The sequence below is a fragment of the Salmo salar genome, chromosome 09 (assembly GCF_965601325.2).
Source record: "Salmo salar chromosome 09, fSalSal1, whole genome shotgun sequence".
In the NCBI taxonomy this organism is placed as follows: Eukaryota; Metazoa; Chordata; class Actinopteri; order Salmoniformes; family Salmonidae; genus Salmo; species Salmo salar.
Window position 1 is genome coordinate 116898672 of NC_138299.1, and position 17646 is coordinate 116916317.

Consider the following 17646-nt stretch of genomic DNA (forward strand, 5'->3'; position numbering starts at 1 on the left):
CCCTCTAAGCCCTCAGAGAGGAACCGTCAGGGCCCTCTAAGCCCTCAGAGAGGAACCGTCAGGGCCCTCTAAGCCCTCAGAGAGGAACCGTCAGGGCCCTCTAAGCCCTCAGAGAGGAACCGTCAGGGCCCTCTAAGCCCTCAGAGAGGAACCGTCAGGGCCCTCTAAGCCCTCAGAGAGGAACCGTCAGGGCCCTCTAAGCCCTCAGAGAGGAACCGTCAGGGCCCTCTAAGCCCTCAGAGAGCCTAAGGATAGATACAAATCTGTATATATTATGAAATATTATCATTTGTCATTTTGTTTTCATTGATTTAATCTTTTTGTCTTAATTGTAATGATATACCCATTGAGGGGTAAATATCCAAGAGAAAAAAATATCCTATCAGAATTTTTCGTTGGCGGTCTCATGGTAGAAATAATCTAGCTGGGCTCAACGCTCATTGGCTAGGCCCTCAGGCTTTGAATAGAAGGCACCAGCCAACGTCATTGACATTGACTTCAATTAGAGCAGCATTTTGGAATGACAGCAGAATCAACCAATCACAAATTGTCTTGTAATAGGTGGGACAATTGTATGATGCCTCAAGGCCCTCTAGTGGGCCTAAGTATACATCACTAATTCAGAGCCAATAGCGAGCCTTATCTTGTTTTCTCACGCTTGAGCCTAGCTAGCTGGCTAGCTTTTTGCAGTGAGTGTATGTAACGATGACAACTGCAGAGAGAGTAATTGAGGACGATGTGGTGGCTAAATTGTTAGCGTCTCCCTTTTCAAGACTAACTTTGAATGAAAAGTTAAATCTTGTACAGACCAGGAGACCAACTCCTGAACTGCATGATTTGGTGCAACGAGGAAAGAGTTTTGAAAGGCATTTTCAAGTTAATAATTATGAGCACTATCCGTGTATAACCGGCTGTGAGCTGACAAAAAAGCTTTACTGTTGGAATTGCCTACTCTTCAGCACCGATAACAGCTCAACCTGGACAACTGGTTTCAAAGATTTTCCCTGTTTGACAAAGTCAGCACTTCGACACCAAAACTCAACTTCACACCTGCGAGCTACAGTGAGTTTAAAAACATTTGGGGAAACAAGAGTAGACCTTAACGAGCAGCGAGACACGTGCTCACAATGATAAAGTCAGGCACAACGGGGAGATTCTAAAGCGCCTTATTCATACGGTTGTGTTTTTAGGCAAGCAACAATTAGCATTCAGACACATGATGAGGGTAAAGAATCAGCTATGAATGGAAACTACTTGGAAATACTGGATTTCTTGGCTGAGTATGACAGCAAGTTAAACTGCCATTTAGCTACGGCTACCGTGTTCACAGGCACTTCCAGCAAAATCCAAAATGACCTGATACACGCGGTCGCAAATGTAATGACAGATGTCATGAAGGAAGAATTGAAGGAAACCCCCTTTGTAACCATCATGGTTGACGAGATGACAGACATCAGCAATGTAGCCCAAATGTCTTATGTGTTACGTTACACTACCGATGGTGGTGTGAAGGAAAGGTTTTTCAAATCTGAGAATGTAACTGGGGATAAACAGGCAGAAGCGGTTTCTGTCCGAATTATCAGCTTTTTAGAGGACTGTGAATGCACGGCCAAAGTTGTGGCACCGTGTTAAGATGGGGCCGCAGTCATGGCCTCTGGTATAAACGGAGTACAAGCCAAGGAGAAAGAAACTATCCCGCAAGCTCTGTTCATTCATTGCTATGCGCACACTCTTAATCTGGTGATGTCACAAGGTGCTGGTAAACTAAAAGAACGCAATATTTTTTTTCTCATCTTGGTGGCCTAGCAGCGTTTTTCTCAAGATCTGTCAAACAAACAAAACTACAGGATGAAATACGCCAGCGAATACCCAGAGTGGCGCCAACACGATGGAACTTCTCAGGCTTAGTTTGCACTGTGTGAAAAACAAGGCGGAACTCATTGATCTCTATGAATACATAGTGGACCATCCCGATGACTTTGATGAAGACACCATTCACAGCGCAGATGGATACATGATGCACCTGACAAGCTTCGAGTTCTGCTTCCTGCTATCTGCGTTCTAATCCATATTTGCATACTCCGATGTGCTGTTTGGAATATTGCAGAACAGGGAGTTTGACATGCAGTTCTCTTTGTCCAGGGTGGACGACTTCTGCAACACCACAAAGGGGGGGAAAATGAAAATTAGATTTAATCTACGAGGACACTGAGTGAGACCGGAGTTCCAAGGGGGCGCAGGACACATAAGCAAGGAGACGTTCGCGGGCAGTATCAACAGCTACACAGTGCGATCATCGACAACATTGTCACTCAGCTAAGAAACAGGTTCAGTGACCATGAAAGGCTCATGTTCCTTGCCCTCCTTGACCCACAAAAGCTCCCAATATATAGGGAAACGCCAAACTTTCCAAACGCTGCATTCTCCTGTCTCGAGGAAAGCTATGGCCCTAATTTTGATTTGCCGTGACTTAAAACAGAACTCACCGTTATGTACTCAATGTCTGACTTCGAGGGTAAGAGCCCTTGAAACAATGTGAGTAGTTATGTGGTTGAATTCATTCCGTCACTATTTGAGTGACGGTTTGTTTTGGCAAATGTTTCTTTGAAACGACACAACCGTATTTTCTTCTAACGTGGTTCCTGCTATCGATATTTGCAAAAGAAAGGTCTCAAGTCATGCTCTGTATACACAGGCATCCGAGTGCTCTATATGTATGAGGTCAGATCTTTTTCCGCAACTGAGGGCCTAGCTCCAATAGTCACGGTTCGCCACTGTCACGTCCTGACCAGTTTAGGGATTATTTGCTATTGTAGTTTGGTCAGGACGTGGCAGAGGGTATTTTGTTTATGTGTTTCGGGGAGGTGGTGTATGTAGTAGGGTGTTTGATGTATTGTTTCCGGGTTTTGGTCTGTGTTCTATGTTTTGTATTTCTATGTTCTTTCTGGTTTGTTGTATTTCTATGTTTAGGTTGATGGGGGGGTTGGACTCTCAATTGGAGGCAGGTGCTTTCTCGTTGCCTTTGATTGAGAGTCCTATATATGGGTAATTGTTTGGTTTGGTGTTGTGGGAGATTGTTTCTTGTTTTGCCTGTGTGAGCATGACAAGACTGTTTTGTTGTTCGTGTGGTCTTCGTTTTGTTATTTTGGTGTTTTCTTTATTTAAAATAAATAACAAGATGAGCATCCACATTCCTGCTGTGTTTTGGTCCTCTATTCCCGACGACAGCCGTTACAGCCACTGCTATTAATACATAGCACAACTTTAGATTTCAACCCTATATCAAAATTTGAATGGTTTTGTCTGTTTGAAAGTTTTTAGTGCGCTTACTTTCCTCCCACTTCAGCCTTGCAGTGCGCCTCGCAAAAGTGATTCATCTTTATGAAATGATCAACTTTACCCCGTATATCTAAAAATATACACCATAGACACTTCTTGTTTAAAGCAAAACAAACAAAAACTACCGCTGATGGTGAACCTGCAATATCGAAATAAAATCTATTGTAAGCCCTGTTCACCACGGCAGGTAGCCTAGCGGTTAAGCGATTTGGGCCAGTAACAGAAAGGTTGCTGGTTTGAATCCCCAAGCCGACTAGGTGAAAAATCTATTGATGTCCCCTTGAGCAAGGCTCTTAACCACTCTGGATAAGAGTGTCTGCTCCCGGGTAGGTAAACACCTTCTTTGCCTGCTTCGAGAAAAACAACACGACTCATGAGAACTGTGTGCTCCCGATCTCTGTGGCCGGCATGAGTAAGACATTTAAGTGTGTTAACCCCCGCAAGGCTGCCAGCCAAAGCCGCATCCTCAAAGCATGTGCAGACCAGCTGGCTGGAGTGATTACGGACATATTCAATCTCTCCCTATGCCAGTCTGTTGTCCCCACTTGCTTGACGATGTCCGCCATTGTACCTATACCCAAGAAACTGAAGGTACAGTGGCATGCGAAAGTATTCACCCCCCCTTGGCATTTTTCCTGTTTTGTTGCCTTACAACCTGGAATTGAAATAGATGTTTGGGGGGGGTTGTATAATTTGATTTACACAACATGCCTACCACTTTGGAGATGCAAAATATTTGGTGTGAAACAAACAAGAAATAAGACAAAAAAAAAAACAGAAAACTTGAGTGTGCATAATTATTACCCCCCCCCCCCCCCCAAAGTAAATACTTTGTAGAGTCCCCTTTTGCAGAAATTACAGCTGCAAGTCTCTTGCGGTATGTCTCTATAAGCTTGGCACATCTAGCCAGTGGGATTTTTGCCCATTCTTCAAAGCAAAACTGCTCCAGCTCGTTGAAGTTGGATGGGTTCCGCTGGTGTACAGAAATCTTTAAGTCATACCACAGATTGTCAATTGAATTGAGGTCTGGGCTTTGACTAGGCCATTGCAAGACATTTAAATGTTTCCCCTTAAACCATTCGAGTGTTGATTTAGCAGTATGCTTAGGGTCATTGTCCTGCTGGAAGGTGAACCTCCGTCCCAGTCTCAAATCTCTGGAAGACAAACAGGTTTCCCTCAAGAACTTCCTTGTATTTAGCGCCATCCATCATTCCTTTAATTCTGACCAGTTTCCCAGTCCCTGCCGATGAAAAACATCCCCACAGCATGGTATTCTCAGGTTGATGAGAGGAGTTGGGTTTGTGCCAGAAATAGCATTTTCCTTGGTGTCCAAAACGCTCCATTTTAGTCTCATCTGACCAGAGTACCTTCATCCATATGTTTTGGGAGTCTCCCACGTGCCTTTTGGCGAACACCAAACCTGTTTGCTTATTTTTTTCTTTAAGCAATGGCTTTTTTCTGGCTACTCTTCCGTAAAACCCAGCTCTGTGGAGTGTATGGCTTAAAGTGGTCCTACGGACACATACTCCAATCTCCGCTGTGGAGCTTTGCAGCTCCTTCAGGGTTATCTTTGGTCTCTTTGTTGCCTCTGATTAATGCCCTCCTTGCCTGGTCTGTGAGTTTTGGTGGACGGCCCTCTCTTGGCAGGTTTGTTCTTTCCATTTTTTAATAATGGATTTAAATGGTGCTCTGTGGGATGATCAAAGTTACTGATATTTTTTTAGAACCCAACCCTGATCTGTACTTCTCCACAACTTTGTCCCTGACCTGTTTGGAGAGCTCCTTGGTCTTCATGGTAACGCTTGCTTGGTGGTGCCCTTGCTTAGTGGTGTTGCAGACTCTGGGGCCTTTCAGAACGGGTGTATATATATATATATCATGTGATACTTAAATAAAGTCCACCTGTGTGCAATCTAACTAATTATGTGACTTCTGAAGGTAATTGGTTGCACCAGATCTTATTTAGGGGCTTCATAGCAAAAGGGGTGAATACATATGCACCCCTTGAAACAAGTTATTTTTTCCATTTCACTTCACCACTTTAAAAACTATTTTGTGTATGTCCATTACATTAAATCTAAATAAAAATCCATTTAAATTACAGGTTGTAATGCAACAAAATAGGAAAAACGCCAAGGGGATGAATACTTTTGTAAGGCGCTGTAACTGAACTAAATCACTATCGGCCAGTAGCCCTCACTTCTGCCATCATGAAGTGCTTTGAGAGGCTAGTTAAGAATCATATCACCTTCCTCGACACCCTAGACCCACTACAATGTTCATACCATCCCAACAGATCCACAGATGACATAATCACCACTGCACTGCACATTTCCCTATCCCACCTGGAAAAGAAGAATACCCATGTGAGAATGCTGTTCATTGACCACAGCTCAGTCTTCAACACCGTAGTGCCCTCCAAGCTGTGCAACTGGTTCCTAGACTTCCTAACGGCCCGACTCCAGGTGGTGAAGGTAGGCAACAACATATCCTCCTCCACAAGGGTCCCTGCTCAGCCCCCTCCTGTACTCCCTGTTCACCAATGACTGCGTGGCCATGCACATCTCCAACTCAATCATCTAGTTTGCTGACGACACAACAGTGGTAGGCCTGATTACCAACAATAACGAGACCGCCTACAGCAGGGATCATCAACTAGTTCATCAGATTTCTGCCCTGCTAGAGCTGCTAGAGCTGCTAGAGCTGCTACGGTCAAGTGTAAGTGCTGTTATTGTGAAGTGGAAACGTCTAGGAACGGGACCACTGAATGCTGAAGCGCGTAAAAATTGTCTGTCCTCGGTTGCAACACTCACTACCGAGTTCCAAACTGCCTCTGAAAGCAACGTCAGCACAATAACTGTTCGTTGGGAGCTTCATGAAATGTGTTTCCATTGCCAAGCAGCCACACACAAGCCTAAGATCACCATGCGCAATGCCAAGCCTCAGCTGGAGTGGTGTAAACCTTGCCGCCATTGGACTCTGGAGCAGTGGATATGCAATCTCTGGAGTGATGAATCACGCTTCACCATCTGGCAGTCCGACGGACGAATCTGGGTTTGTCTTGGCAGATTTCAAATACTACCTCCCAGTTTAATGGTTTTCTACTTTGTGCCTATAGAACACTGCCAGTGTCTTCAAGTGTTATTTTTAAAAGAAGTACTAGTTGTATAATTAACCCTATTGTTGCATAGTCAACCTATAATAAAATTGTGGGATTTACTTGTTATCTTGGGTGACGTACTCCTGACATTTTGGGCAAATGGTTTATTGGTATATTTTAACTTGATTCATTTTCATCATCAAGGAGAACTCTACCTACCCCAATGCATTGTGCCAACTGTAAAGTTTAGAGGATTAGGAATAATGGTCTGGGGCTGTTTTTCATGGTTCGGGCTAGGCCCCTTAGTTCCAGCGAAGGTAAATCTTAACACTACAGCATACAATGATATTCTAGACGATTCTGTGCTTCAAACTTTGTGGCAACAGTTTGGGGAAGACCCTTTCTTGTTTCAGCATGACAATGCCCCCGTGCACAAAGCGAGGTCCATACAGAAATGGTTTGTCGAGATCAGTGTGGAAGAACTTGACTGGCCTGCACAAAGCCCTGACCTCAACCCCATCAACTACCTTTGGGATGAATTGGAACGCAGACTGCGAGTCTGGCCTAATAGCCCAAAATCAGAGCCCGACCTCACTAATGTTCTTGTGCAAGTCCCTACAGCAATGTTCCAACGTCTAGTGGAAAGCCTTCCCAGAAGAGTGGAGGCTGTTATAGCAGCAAAGGGGGGACCAACTCCATATCAATGACCAGGTGTCCACATACTTTTGGTCATGTAGTGTGTATCTCTTATGTGGGTGAATTTTGATTTCCAAAATTAAAAATCACTTGGAGCTGTTATGCTGGTGTTTTTAGTCTTTTTAAGGCCAGTATCCCGGAGTCGCCTCTTCACTGTTGACATTGAGACCTGTGTTTTGCAGGTATTATTAAATGAAGCTGCCAGTTGAGGACTTGTGAGGCGTCCGTTTCTCAAACTAGACACTAATGTACTTGTCCTCTTGCTCAGTTGTGTACCGGGGCCTCTCACTCCTCTTTCTATTCTGGTTAGCGCCAGTGTGCGCTGTTCTGTGAAGGGAGTAGTACACAGTGTTGTACGAGATCTTCAGTTTCTTGGCAATTTCTCGCATGGAATAGCCTTCATTTCTCAGAACAAGAGTAGACTAACGAGTTTCAGAAGAAAGTTCTTTGTTTCTGGCCCTTTTGAGCCTGCAATTGAACCCACAAATGCTGATGCTCCAGATACTCAACTAGTCTAAAGAAGGCCAGTTTTATTGCTTCTTTAAATCAGCACTACAGTTTTCAGCTGTGCTAACATAAATGCAAAAGGGATTTCTAATGATCAATTAGCCTTTTAAAATGATTAACTTGCATTAGCTAACACAACATGCCATTGGAACACAGCAGTGGTGGTTGCTGATAATGGGCCTCTGTACGCCTATGTAGATATTCCATAAAAAAAAAATAGAAAATAGAGAATTTAAAATTCAGCTGTTTCCAGCTACAATAGTAATTTACAACAATGTCTCCACTGTATTTCTGACCAATTTGATGTTATTTTAAATGGACAAAAAAAAGAAATAAGCTTTTCTTTCAAAAACAAGGACATCTCTAAGTGACCGCAAACTTTTGAACGGTAGTGTATTCCGGACTCTGACATTGCTCGTTCTCATATTGCTCGTTCTCATGTTGCTTGTTCTGATATTTCTTAAATGTATTTACATTTTTTGTTTATTGAATTTCTAGATGTTACTGCACTGTTGGAGCTAGAAACATAAGCCTTTCACTGCACCTGCAATAACATCTGCAAATCTGTGTACGCGACTAATAAACTTTGATTTGATTAGATTTTGACACACACAGTGTACGACTGCATGAGCACACACTCACACAACCCCACACAGTCACACACACACACAATGTATGGTCACACACACACAGAGGTAAAGAGGATTTGTTCTGTCCTTTACCTGTCAGGTGAGTCATCAGAGGGATAACAAGTGTCAAACACTGTCACATCCTAGCACTGTGTGTGTGTGTGTGTGTGTGTGTGTGTGTGTGTGTGTGTGTGTGTGTGTGTGTGTGTGTGTGTGTGTGTGTGTGTGTGTGTGTCTGTGTGTGTGTGTGTGTGTGTGTGTGTGTGTGTGTGTGTGTGTGTGTGTGTGTGTCTGTGTGTGTGTGTGTGTGTGTGTGTGTGTGTGTGTGTGTGTGTGTGTGTGTGTGTGTGTGTGTGTGTGTGTGTGTGTGTGTGTGTGTGTGTGTGTGTGTGTGTGTGTGTGTGAAGTACTATGCAGGCTTGACACAACTGGTGGGCAAGGACCTGTCATAATGAAAGTGGGTCACTGGGTTTTCCCACTCCTCTATAATTGTCGCTGCCCCTAGGTACAGATCTAGTATCAGCTTCCCCTCCCCCAATTCTAACCTTAACCATTACTTGGGAAAATGCAATACTGATCCAAGATCTGGGGGAAACTTCACCTTAAACCACAAATGTCATTTCAGAGCTGTGGTGGCAGTAACGTTGAGACTTGATGTGACAGCCAGGGTGACAGATACTGCAGAATCATTTCTACCACCTCACACATCCAAAGCAGAGAGAATAGCATAGAAACCCAAAGTGAAGATCTGTCACAAAAATAATGATTGAAAATAAAAAGGAGATGAGAAAAATAAGGGAGAATTGAGAATCAAAGCTGAGATATTAATATGCACCTCAAGCACAACACACACACACACACACACACACACACACACACACACACACACACACACACACACACACACACACACACACACACACACACACACACACACACACACACACACACACACACACACACACACACACACACACACACACACACACAGGCCAGCCCTATAGATAGGCACCAGTGGCGGTCGGTGCCGTTTAAGATGAGGGAGGACGATTTCTTATTTTTTTTCATGAGCATGACCTTATTTCTATTACAGCATATTGGATGACTGGATGACTCATTCATATTCCATTCATCCAGTTCAATGTAACATTGATAGGTTTAGGCTTACTATATTATACTCAAATTTTTCCTATACCCATCATGAGGTTGCTACTAGCCTACAAATGAAAGTTTAGAACACATACGGAAATATTTTAGTAATCAAGGTGCTAGACAGTGACACATTCAATACCAAACAAGAGTTTCTATTGGACAAATTCAGGTATGCTTATCCCCATTTTGTTCCCTTTGTTTCCGTTTAAGGAACATTTTTTAAACAGAATTGGTGGAATGAATACACCCCTGATCACCCGTAAACACATAGCAGCCACATACAAACAGCATGATCACTTTGCTCATTGTATATTCCTTCTTGCATCTACACGCTCTACAGTGCTCACAGCCTACATTGTTGTCACCATATTAGCTAACGTCATAGTCAACATAGCTACTAGAACTAAAACGTTAGAAAACAATCATGCAGTGTAGCAGTTACACCGGTGGGCCCTGGTGGCAATACATTTATAAAACCAAAAGCCTACCTTGACTTAGAAGAGTTCCACTGTTGGATAGCCATGGCCAGCTAGCTAACATAGCATCGGCGAGAGGACAACTTCCTGTTTCCGGTCACAACTTGCAGACTTGTTTACGTGCTGCTGTGTGTTTTGTTGCCGATCTTACTTTGCTACCTGACTACTTCATTGTTTTTACTTTTTCATTACCGTATATTTTTTGTTTTTCCCTCACTCAACTTTTTTCATTCAACTTTTTCACCCCGGAGGTTTTATCTGGACATGGTTCGTCAGGACTTCAAACAGCCGAAGCTAAGTAACATTAACATGATGCCTTCTAATTGCAGTCGTTGTACTTATAATATACAGGAGAACGATCGCCTTACGGCTAGGATAGCTGTGCTGCAAGCCCAGCTTCAGACGCAATCGTTAGGCAAGGGCAATTTCAGTGTAGGAAAGGATGAAACAGTGTCTGTGCCACCAGTAAGTACAGATAGTAACGTTAGTATAAATCCCCTCGCACGGTCCCCGCAGCCGGACAACTTTCTCATGGCTTCTGGAGGGAAATGCTGTAGGAATGCTCAACCGGTGTCGCTTATTCAGCCGACAGAAACTTTCAACCGGTTCTCCCCATTAAGCGAGTCAGAGTCAGAGGCCGAACCTTCTCTGGTCTCTCCTCCACCCGGTACGTGATCTGAGACGCCGAAGCCTCCCACCACTAGCTCTGACAAATTGAAAACCCTAGTCATTGGTGACTCCATTACCCGCAGTATTAGACTTAAAATGAATCATCCAGCGATCATACACTGTTTACCAGGTGGCAGGGCTACCGACGTTAAGGCTAATCTGAAGATGGTGCTGGCTAAAGCTAAAACTGGCGAGTATAGAGATATTGTTATCCACGTCGGCACCAACGATGTTAGGATGAAACAGTCAGAGGTCACCAAGCGCAACATAGCTTCAGCGTGTAAATCAGCTACAAAGATGTGTCGGCATCGATTAATTGTCTCTGGCCCCCTCCCAGTTAGGGGGAGTGATGAGTTCTACAGCAGTCTCACAACTCAATCGCTGGTTGAAAACTGTTTTCTGCCCCTCCCAAAAAATAGAATTTGTAGATAATTGGCCCTCTTTCTGGGACTCACCCACAAACAGGACCAAGCCTGGCCTGTTGAGGAGTGACGGACTCCATCCTAGCTGGAGGGGTGCTCTCATTTTATCTACGAACATAGACAGGGCTCTAACTCCTCTAGCTCCACAATGAAATAGGGTGCAGGCCAGGCAGCAGGCTGTTAGCCAGCCTGCCAGCTTAGTGGAGTCTGCCACTAGCACAGTCAGTGTAGTCAGCTCAGCTATCCCCATTGAGACCGTGTCTGTGCCTCGACCTAGGTTGGGCAAAACTAAACATGGCGGTGTTTACCTTAGCAATCTCACTAGTATAAAGACCTCCATCATCCCTGCCATTATTGACAGAGATTGTGATACCTCACATCTCAAAATAGGACTACTTAATGTTAGATCCCTAAATTCAAAGGCAGTTATAGTCAATGAACTAATCACTGATCATAATCTTGATGTGATTGGCCTGACTGAAACATGGCTTAAGCCTGATGAATTTACTGTGTTAAATGAGGCCTCACCCCCTGGTTACACTAGTGACCATATCCGCCGTGCATCCCGCAAAGGCGGAGGTGTTGCTAACATTTACGATAGCAAATGTAATTTTACCAACAAAAAAAACAACAACAACGTTTTCGTCTTTTGAGCTTCTAGTCATGAAATCTATGCAGCCTACTCAATCACTTTTTATAGCTACTGTTTACAGGCCTCCTGGGCCATATGCAGCGTTCCTCACTGAGTTCCCTGAATTCCTATCGGACCTTGTAGTCATCGCAGATAATATTCTAATTTTTGGTGACTTTAATATTCACATGGAAAAGTCCACAGACCCACTCCAAAAGGCTTTCGGAGCCATCATCGACTCAGTGGGTTTTGTCCAACATGTCTCTGGACCTACTCACTGCCACAGTCATACTCTGGACCTAATTTTGTCCCATGGAATAAATGTTGTGGATCTTAATGTTTTTCCTCATAATCCTGGACTATCGGACCACCATTTTATTACGTTTGCAATCGCAACAAATAATCTGCTCAGACCCCAACCAAGGAGCATTAAAAAGTTGTGCTATAAATTCTCAGACAACCCAAAGATTCCTTGATGCCCTTCCAGACTCCCTCTGCCTGCCCAAGGACGTCAGAGGACAAAAATCAGTTAACCACCTAACTGAGGAACTCAATTTAACCTTGCGCAATACCCTAGATGCAGTTGCACCCCTAAAAACTAAAAACATTTGTCATAACAAACTAGCTCCCTGGTATACAGAAAATACACGAGCTCTGAAGCAAGCTTCCAGAAAATTGGAACGGAAATGGCGCCACACCAAACTGGAAGTCTTCCGACTAGCTTGGAAAGACAGTACCGTGCAGTATCGAAGAGCCCTCACTGCTGCTCGATCATCCTATTTTCCCAACTATATTGAGGAAAATAAGAACAATCTGAAATTTCTTTTTGATACTGTAGCAAAGCTAACTAAAAAGAAGCATTCCCCAAGAGAGGATGGCTTTCACCTCAGCAGTAATGAATTCATGAACTTCTTTGAGGAAAAGATCATGATCATTAGAAAGCAAATTACGGACTCCTCTTTAAATCTGCGTATTCCTCCAAAGCCCCGTTGTCCTGAGTCTGCACAACTCTGCCAGGACCTAGGATCAAGGGAGACACTAAAGTGTTTTAGTACTATATCTCTGGTTTAGATCTTATCTGTCGGAAAGATATCAGTTTGTCTCTGTGAATGGTTTGTCCTCTGACAAATCAACTGTAAATTTCGGTGTTCCTCAAGGTTCCGTTTTAGGACCACTATTGTTTTCACTATATATTTTACCTCTTGGGGATGCAGAAAAATTAATCCATGCCTTTGTTACTTCTAGGTTGGACTAATGCAATGCCCTACTTTCCGGCTACCCGGATAAAGCACTAAATAAACTTCAGTTAGTGCTAAATACGGCTGCTAGAATCCTGACTAGAACCCCAAAATTTGATCATATTACTCCAGTGCTAGCCTCCCTACACTGGCTTCCTGTTAAGGCAAGGGCTGATTTCAAGGTTTTACTGCTAACCTACAAAGCATTACATGGGCTTGCTCCTACCTATCTTTCCGATTTGGTCCTGCCGTACATACCTACACGTACGCTACGGTCACAAGATGCGGGCCTCCTAATTGTTCCTAGAATTTCTAAGCAAACAGCTGGAAGCAGGGCTTTCTCCTATAGAGCTAAATTTTTATGGAATAGTCTGCCTACCCATGTGAGAGACGCAGACTCAGTCTCAACCTTTAAGTCTTTACTGAAGACACATCTCTTCAGTAGGTCCTATGATTAAGTGTAGTCTGGCCCAGGGGTGTGAAGGTGAACGGAAAGGCTGGAGCAACGAACCGCCCTTGTTGTCTCTGCCTGGCCGGTTTCCCCTCTCTCCACTGGGATTCTCTGCCTCTACCCCTATTACAGGGGCTGAGTCACTGGCTTACTGGTGTTCTTCCATGCCATCCCTGGGAGGGGTGCGTCACTTGAGTGGGTTGAGTCACTGATGTGGTCTTCCTGTCTGGGTTGGCGCCCCCCCTTGGGTTGTGCCGTGGCGGAGATCTTTGTGGGCTATACTCGGCCTTGTCTCGGGATGGTAGGTTGGTGGTTGGAGATATCCCTCCAGTGGTGTGGGGGCTGTGCTTTGGCAAAGTGGGTGGGGTTATATCCTACCTGTTTGGCCCTGTCCGGGGGTTTCATCGGATGGGGCCACAGTGTCTCCTGACCTCTCCTGTCTCAGCCTCCAGTATTTATGCTGCAGTAGTTTATGTGTCGGGGGGCTATGGTCAGTCTGTCAAATCTGGAGTATTGCTCTTGTCTTTTCCGGTGTCCTATGTGAATTTAAATATGCTCTCTCTAATTCTCTCTTTCTTTCTTTCTCTCTCTCGGAGGACCTGAGCCCTAGGACCATGCCTCAGGACTACCTGGCTTGATGACTCCTTGCTGTCCCCAGTTCACCTGGCCGTGCTGCTGCTCCAGTTCCAACTGTTCTGCCTGCGGCTATGGAACCCTGACCTGTTCACCGGACGTGCTACCTGTCCCAGACCTGCTGTCCCAGACCTGCTGGAATCCTGACCTGTTCACCGGACGTGCTACCTGTCCCAGACCTGCTGTTTTCAACTCTCTAGAGACAGCAGGAGCGGTAGAGATACTCTCAAAGATCGGCTATGAAAAAGCCAACTGACACTTACTCTTGTGTTACTGACTTGTTGCACCCTCGACAACTACTATGATTATTATTATTTGACCATGCTGGTCATTTATGAACATTTGAACATCTTGGCCATGTGCTGTTATAATCTCCACCCGGCACAGCCAGAAGAGGACTGGCCACCCCTCATAGCCTGGTTCCTCTCTAGGTTTCTTCCTAGGTTTTGTCCTTTCTAGGGAGTTTTTCCTAGCCACCGTGCTTCTACACCTGCATTGCTTGCTGTTTGGGGTTTTAGGCTGGGTTTCTGTACAGCACTTTGAGATATCAGCTGATGTAAGAAGGGCTATATAAATACATTTGATTTGATCCCTTACTGTTTGATCCGGGTGTTTGGCTAGGCTAAACTAGCTAGCTGCATTTGCTGGCCAAGTAGGTGAAGGTTTTTTTTTAAAATACAACAAAATATAGCTCTCTGCTTCTAATTCCTTTTTTTAAAGAGAAGAATTTGTTCAAAACTGTTCAACTATTGTCTTTTTCTTTGAGTCAACTACTCACCACATTTTATGCACTGCAGTGCTAGCTAGATGTAGCTTACGCTTTCAGTACTAGATTCATTCACTGGTCCTTTGATTGGTGGACAACATGTCAGTTCATGCTGCAAGAGCTCTGATAGGTTGGAGGACGTCCTCCGGAAGTTGTCATAATTATTGTGTAAGTCTATGGAAGGGGGTGAGAACCATGAGCTTCTTAGGTTTTGTATTGAAGTCAATGTACCCAGAGGAAGACTAAAACTAGCTGTCCTCCGGCTACACCATGATGCTACCCCAGAGAGTGCTGTAAAAGCTACTGTGGACCTTCATTGCAAAACAGTGTGTTTTAATCAATTGTTAGGTGACATGAAACTATACTAAATATATTCCTATCACAATAGAATAACTTTTTTAATATTTCACTATTTTTATAAAAATTCACTGAGGATGGTCCTTCACTTCCTCCTCTGGTACGCACTACACAAACATCTGCCAGAGCCAATTAATGTTAATTAAATGCCAATCCAGCCGAAATGTGTGATTGGATTTTCATTTGTATTATTATTTTTTTATTACACACAACTGGGCTGTTGTTACTGCTGCGTACGTCATTCAGTATCTTCGGCTTGAAGCAGGAGGGCATTTCCCGCGGAAAGACAAGGACTAGTCTACAACCAGGTCCATTATTTATTTATTTCCCGGAGGCAGCATGGAAAATACCGAAAACCACTAGAGAATACACGGCTGCTTCGATTATAGCAGCGAATCTCCTTACATTTAAAACGTTGAGCTGGGCAACGTTGAGAATATGCATTCACAACCTCGACCCATATCCTGTGGAAATCACTAGAGAATACACGGCTGCTTCGATTATAGCAGCGAATCTCCTTACATTTAAAACGTTGAGCTGGGCAACGTTAAGAATATGCATTCACAACCTCGACCCATATCCTCTTCAAATGCAACATTGTAGCCCATTCAAGAAAATCCTTTACATGAATGCAGCATTGTCTCTCGCAGCACCAAGACAAACTCCCCTTCACCGAAAACTTGCAGGCATATCACAGTTGATATTACAATTCAAATTTAGCAGCTGTGTTCCTTCAACCCAAATCTCGTTAGCACAATTATGAATGTCAAGTTCGCCAGGATCTGGGCGCAATGGTGCGGCTCGCATCTCCAACAATCAATTCAAAATCAATGGGTGGCTATAGCGTTATTGTAGGTACGGGGGGGGTCGGTGAGTGGGAAAACAACCTACACATTGAGCTCTACAATATAGGCCTACTCAGCATGACTGAATAAGGTACAGTCATAACCTTTGTTATCCCCATTGACCCACCGTCACTGCCGAATGCCTGACAGCATTGGATGCCGTCTGCCTTATCTCCGCCGCACTCCCGGGCTTGAGCAGGTTCTTCGTGAATCTCCGGGTCGATTCCGCTGCCATTTCAGAACGGTCCACGCTATTCCTCTGGTTCAAGCGCCGACGTTCGCCCAGATTTCCAACGCGTTTGTCTATTGCAAATCCAATGTATACGCCAGCAACGGCTCGGCTCCTCGTCTCGCTGCTGCTCCTACTAGGCTACTAGTACTACACAGCAGCCCTGCTTGCGTAGGCTACAGATGCCTATTCAGAGAGATTCTACCAATGCCCGTGCGCTACAGAGTCAAAGGAAGCGGAACTAATGGTCCATCTCTCTCCAACCCCTGGGCTGCAAGAAACCTTTCAACTATTAACGTTTTAATAATTAAACATAGGCTGGGGTTTTCCCAAACAGAGTACCCACAAAACCCTGCTATTGATGACGATTATCTGTTGCTATAAGTCTACAAAACGTTCAAATTAGTCATACAACTAAATTCTAAAAGGTTTGCAATAACAGTGACCACTATGCCCATAATTTGGCCTCTGCCACAGGCCTAGACCAGGCCAAGGAGAGAGGAGAATAACCTCCAGAATGTCATCAACTCATCAGCAGTCCACTCAGGACCATCGTTGGAGGGAAAGGAAGGGAGGGAGGGAAAATGGTCACACAGCGACCTACTGTGGTGGAATAGGCTAGTGCTAGTCAGTCGTTAATGGTTGTTTTTTTCTATTGGTAGCATTATCATAGTAGGCTACACAACGCTGTGGCATGGTTGCAACATTGTTGGGCACTATACTGTATATCCATATTGAATTACAAGCCATCGTCAGATATGATCAATATGCCTATCTGTTATTTTCGCATTGAACCATTAACAAGTCCTACTTTGCATTAATGACAACGTTATTAACGAATAAACGCAAAAAGTCCTACACATTTGACAAGTCCAAACCATAGCCTATGTCCTTACATTCGTCCACTCTTGTCCTTCTCGTGCTTCTGCACAAAGCATTCAAGTGAACCATCCCATCCACGGATGTTAAAATGTCCAGATGTTTTGGTTTCTTGAGTCTGGGTTGCAAAGTGAAGACAAATCGACCTTCACGTGGGTGTTTCCCGTCGCCAAAATAACCATGGAGACCTAGATAATAGACTTCTTCATAGGCCTACCATTTGGCTTTGGTAATTAATGGGAAATGTGGCTTCCATGGAGATCTTGGCAGTTAAGCCCTATGGAGTTGTATCTTACCTTAAGGCAACAGAGCAGACATCCGCATACGAAGACATTTTTAAATAGTTGGATGATATTTAAGGAGACCTACCGCATAAGTTTCCATAAAACACTTGTCCAATTTAGCTTAGTTAAAGAAGATGTATCACAGTTGTTTGATGGAGTAAGGAATCCGGACTCATTTATTGCACTCTGGCTCCCCCGTTTGTCCACTCTTCAGTACTGCAGTTGTATGAGAAATAATAATTACACCAAATTTGCAATTGTATGCATTGCTTTGAAGGCTTTCAGGACTTTGCAGTTTTTCAAGGACGGCTTGTTGGTCTTGTTTGTTTTCAGAGGCTTGGGG

At 44.1% G+C, this 17646-nt stretch overlaps 1 protein-coding gene across 2 annotated transcripts in view; it reads right to left on the minus strand.

Annotated features, from left to right (window-relative positions):
* Positions 1–16619, minus strand: part of dock10 (dedicator of cytokinesis 10) — a 180947-nt gene extending 164328 nt beyond the window's left edge. For both annotated transcript variants that reach the window (XM_082956145.1, XM_082956144.1), the window contains exon 1: positions 16039–16619. In XM_082956145.1, the coding sequence (XP_082812271.1) occupies positions 16039–16146 (108 nt within the window). In that variant the 5' untranslated portion in view covers positions 16147–16619. The remainder of the gene's footprint in view (positions 1–16038) is intronic.
* Positions 16620–17646: the final 1027 nt, after the last annotated feature.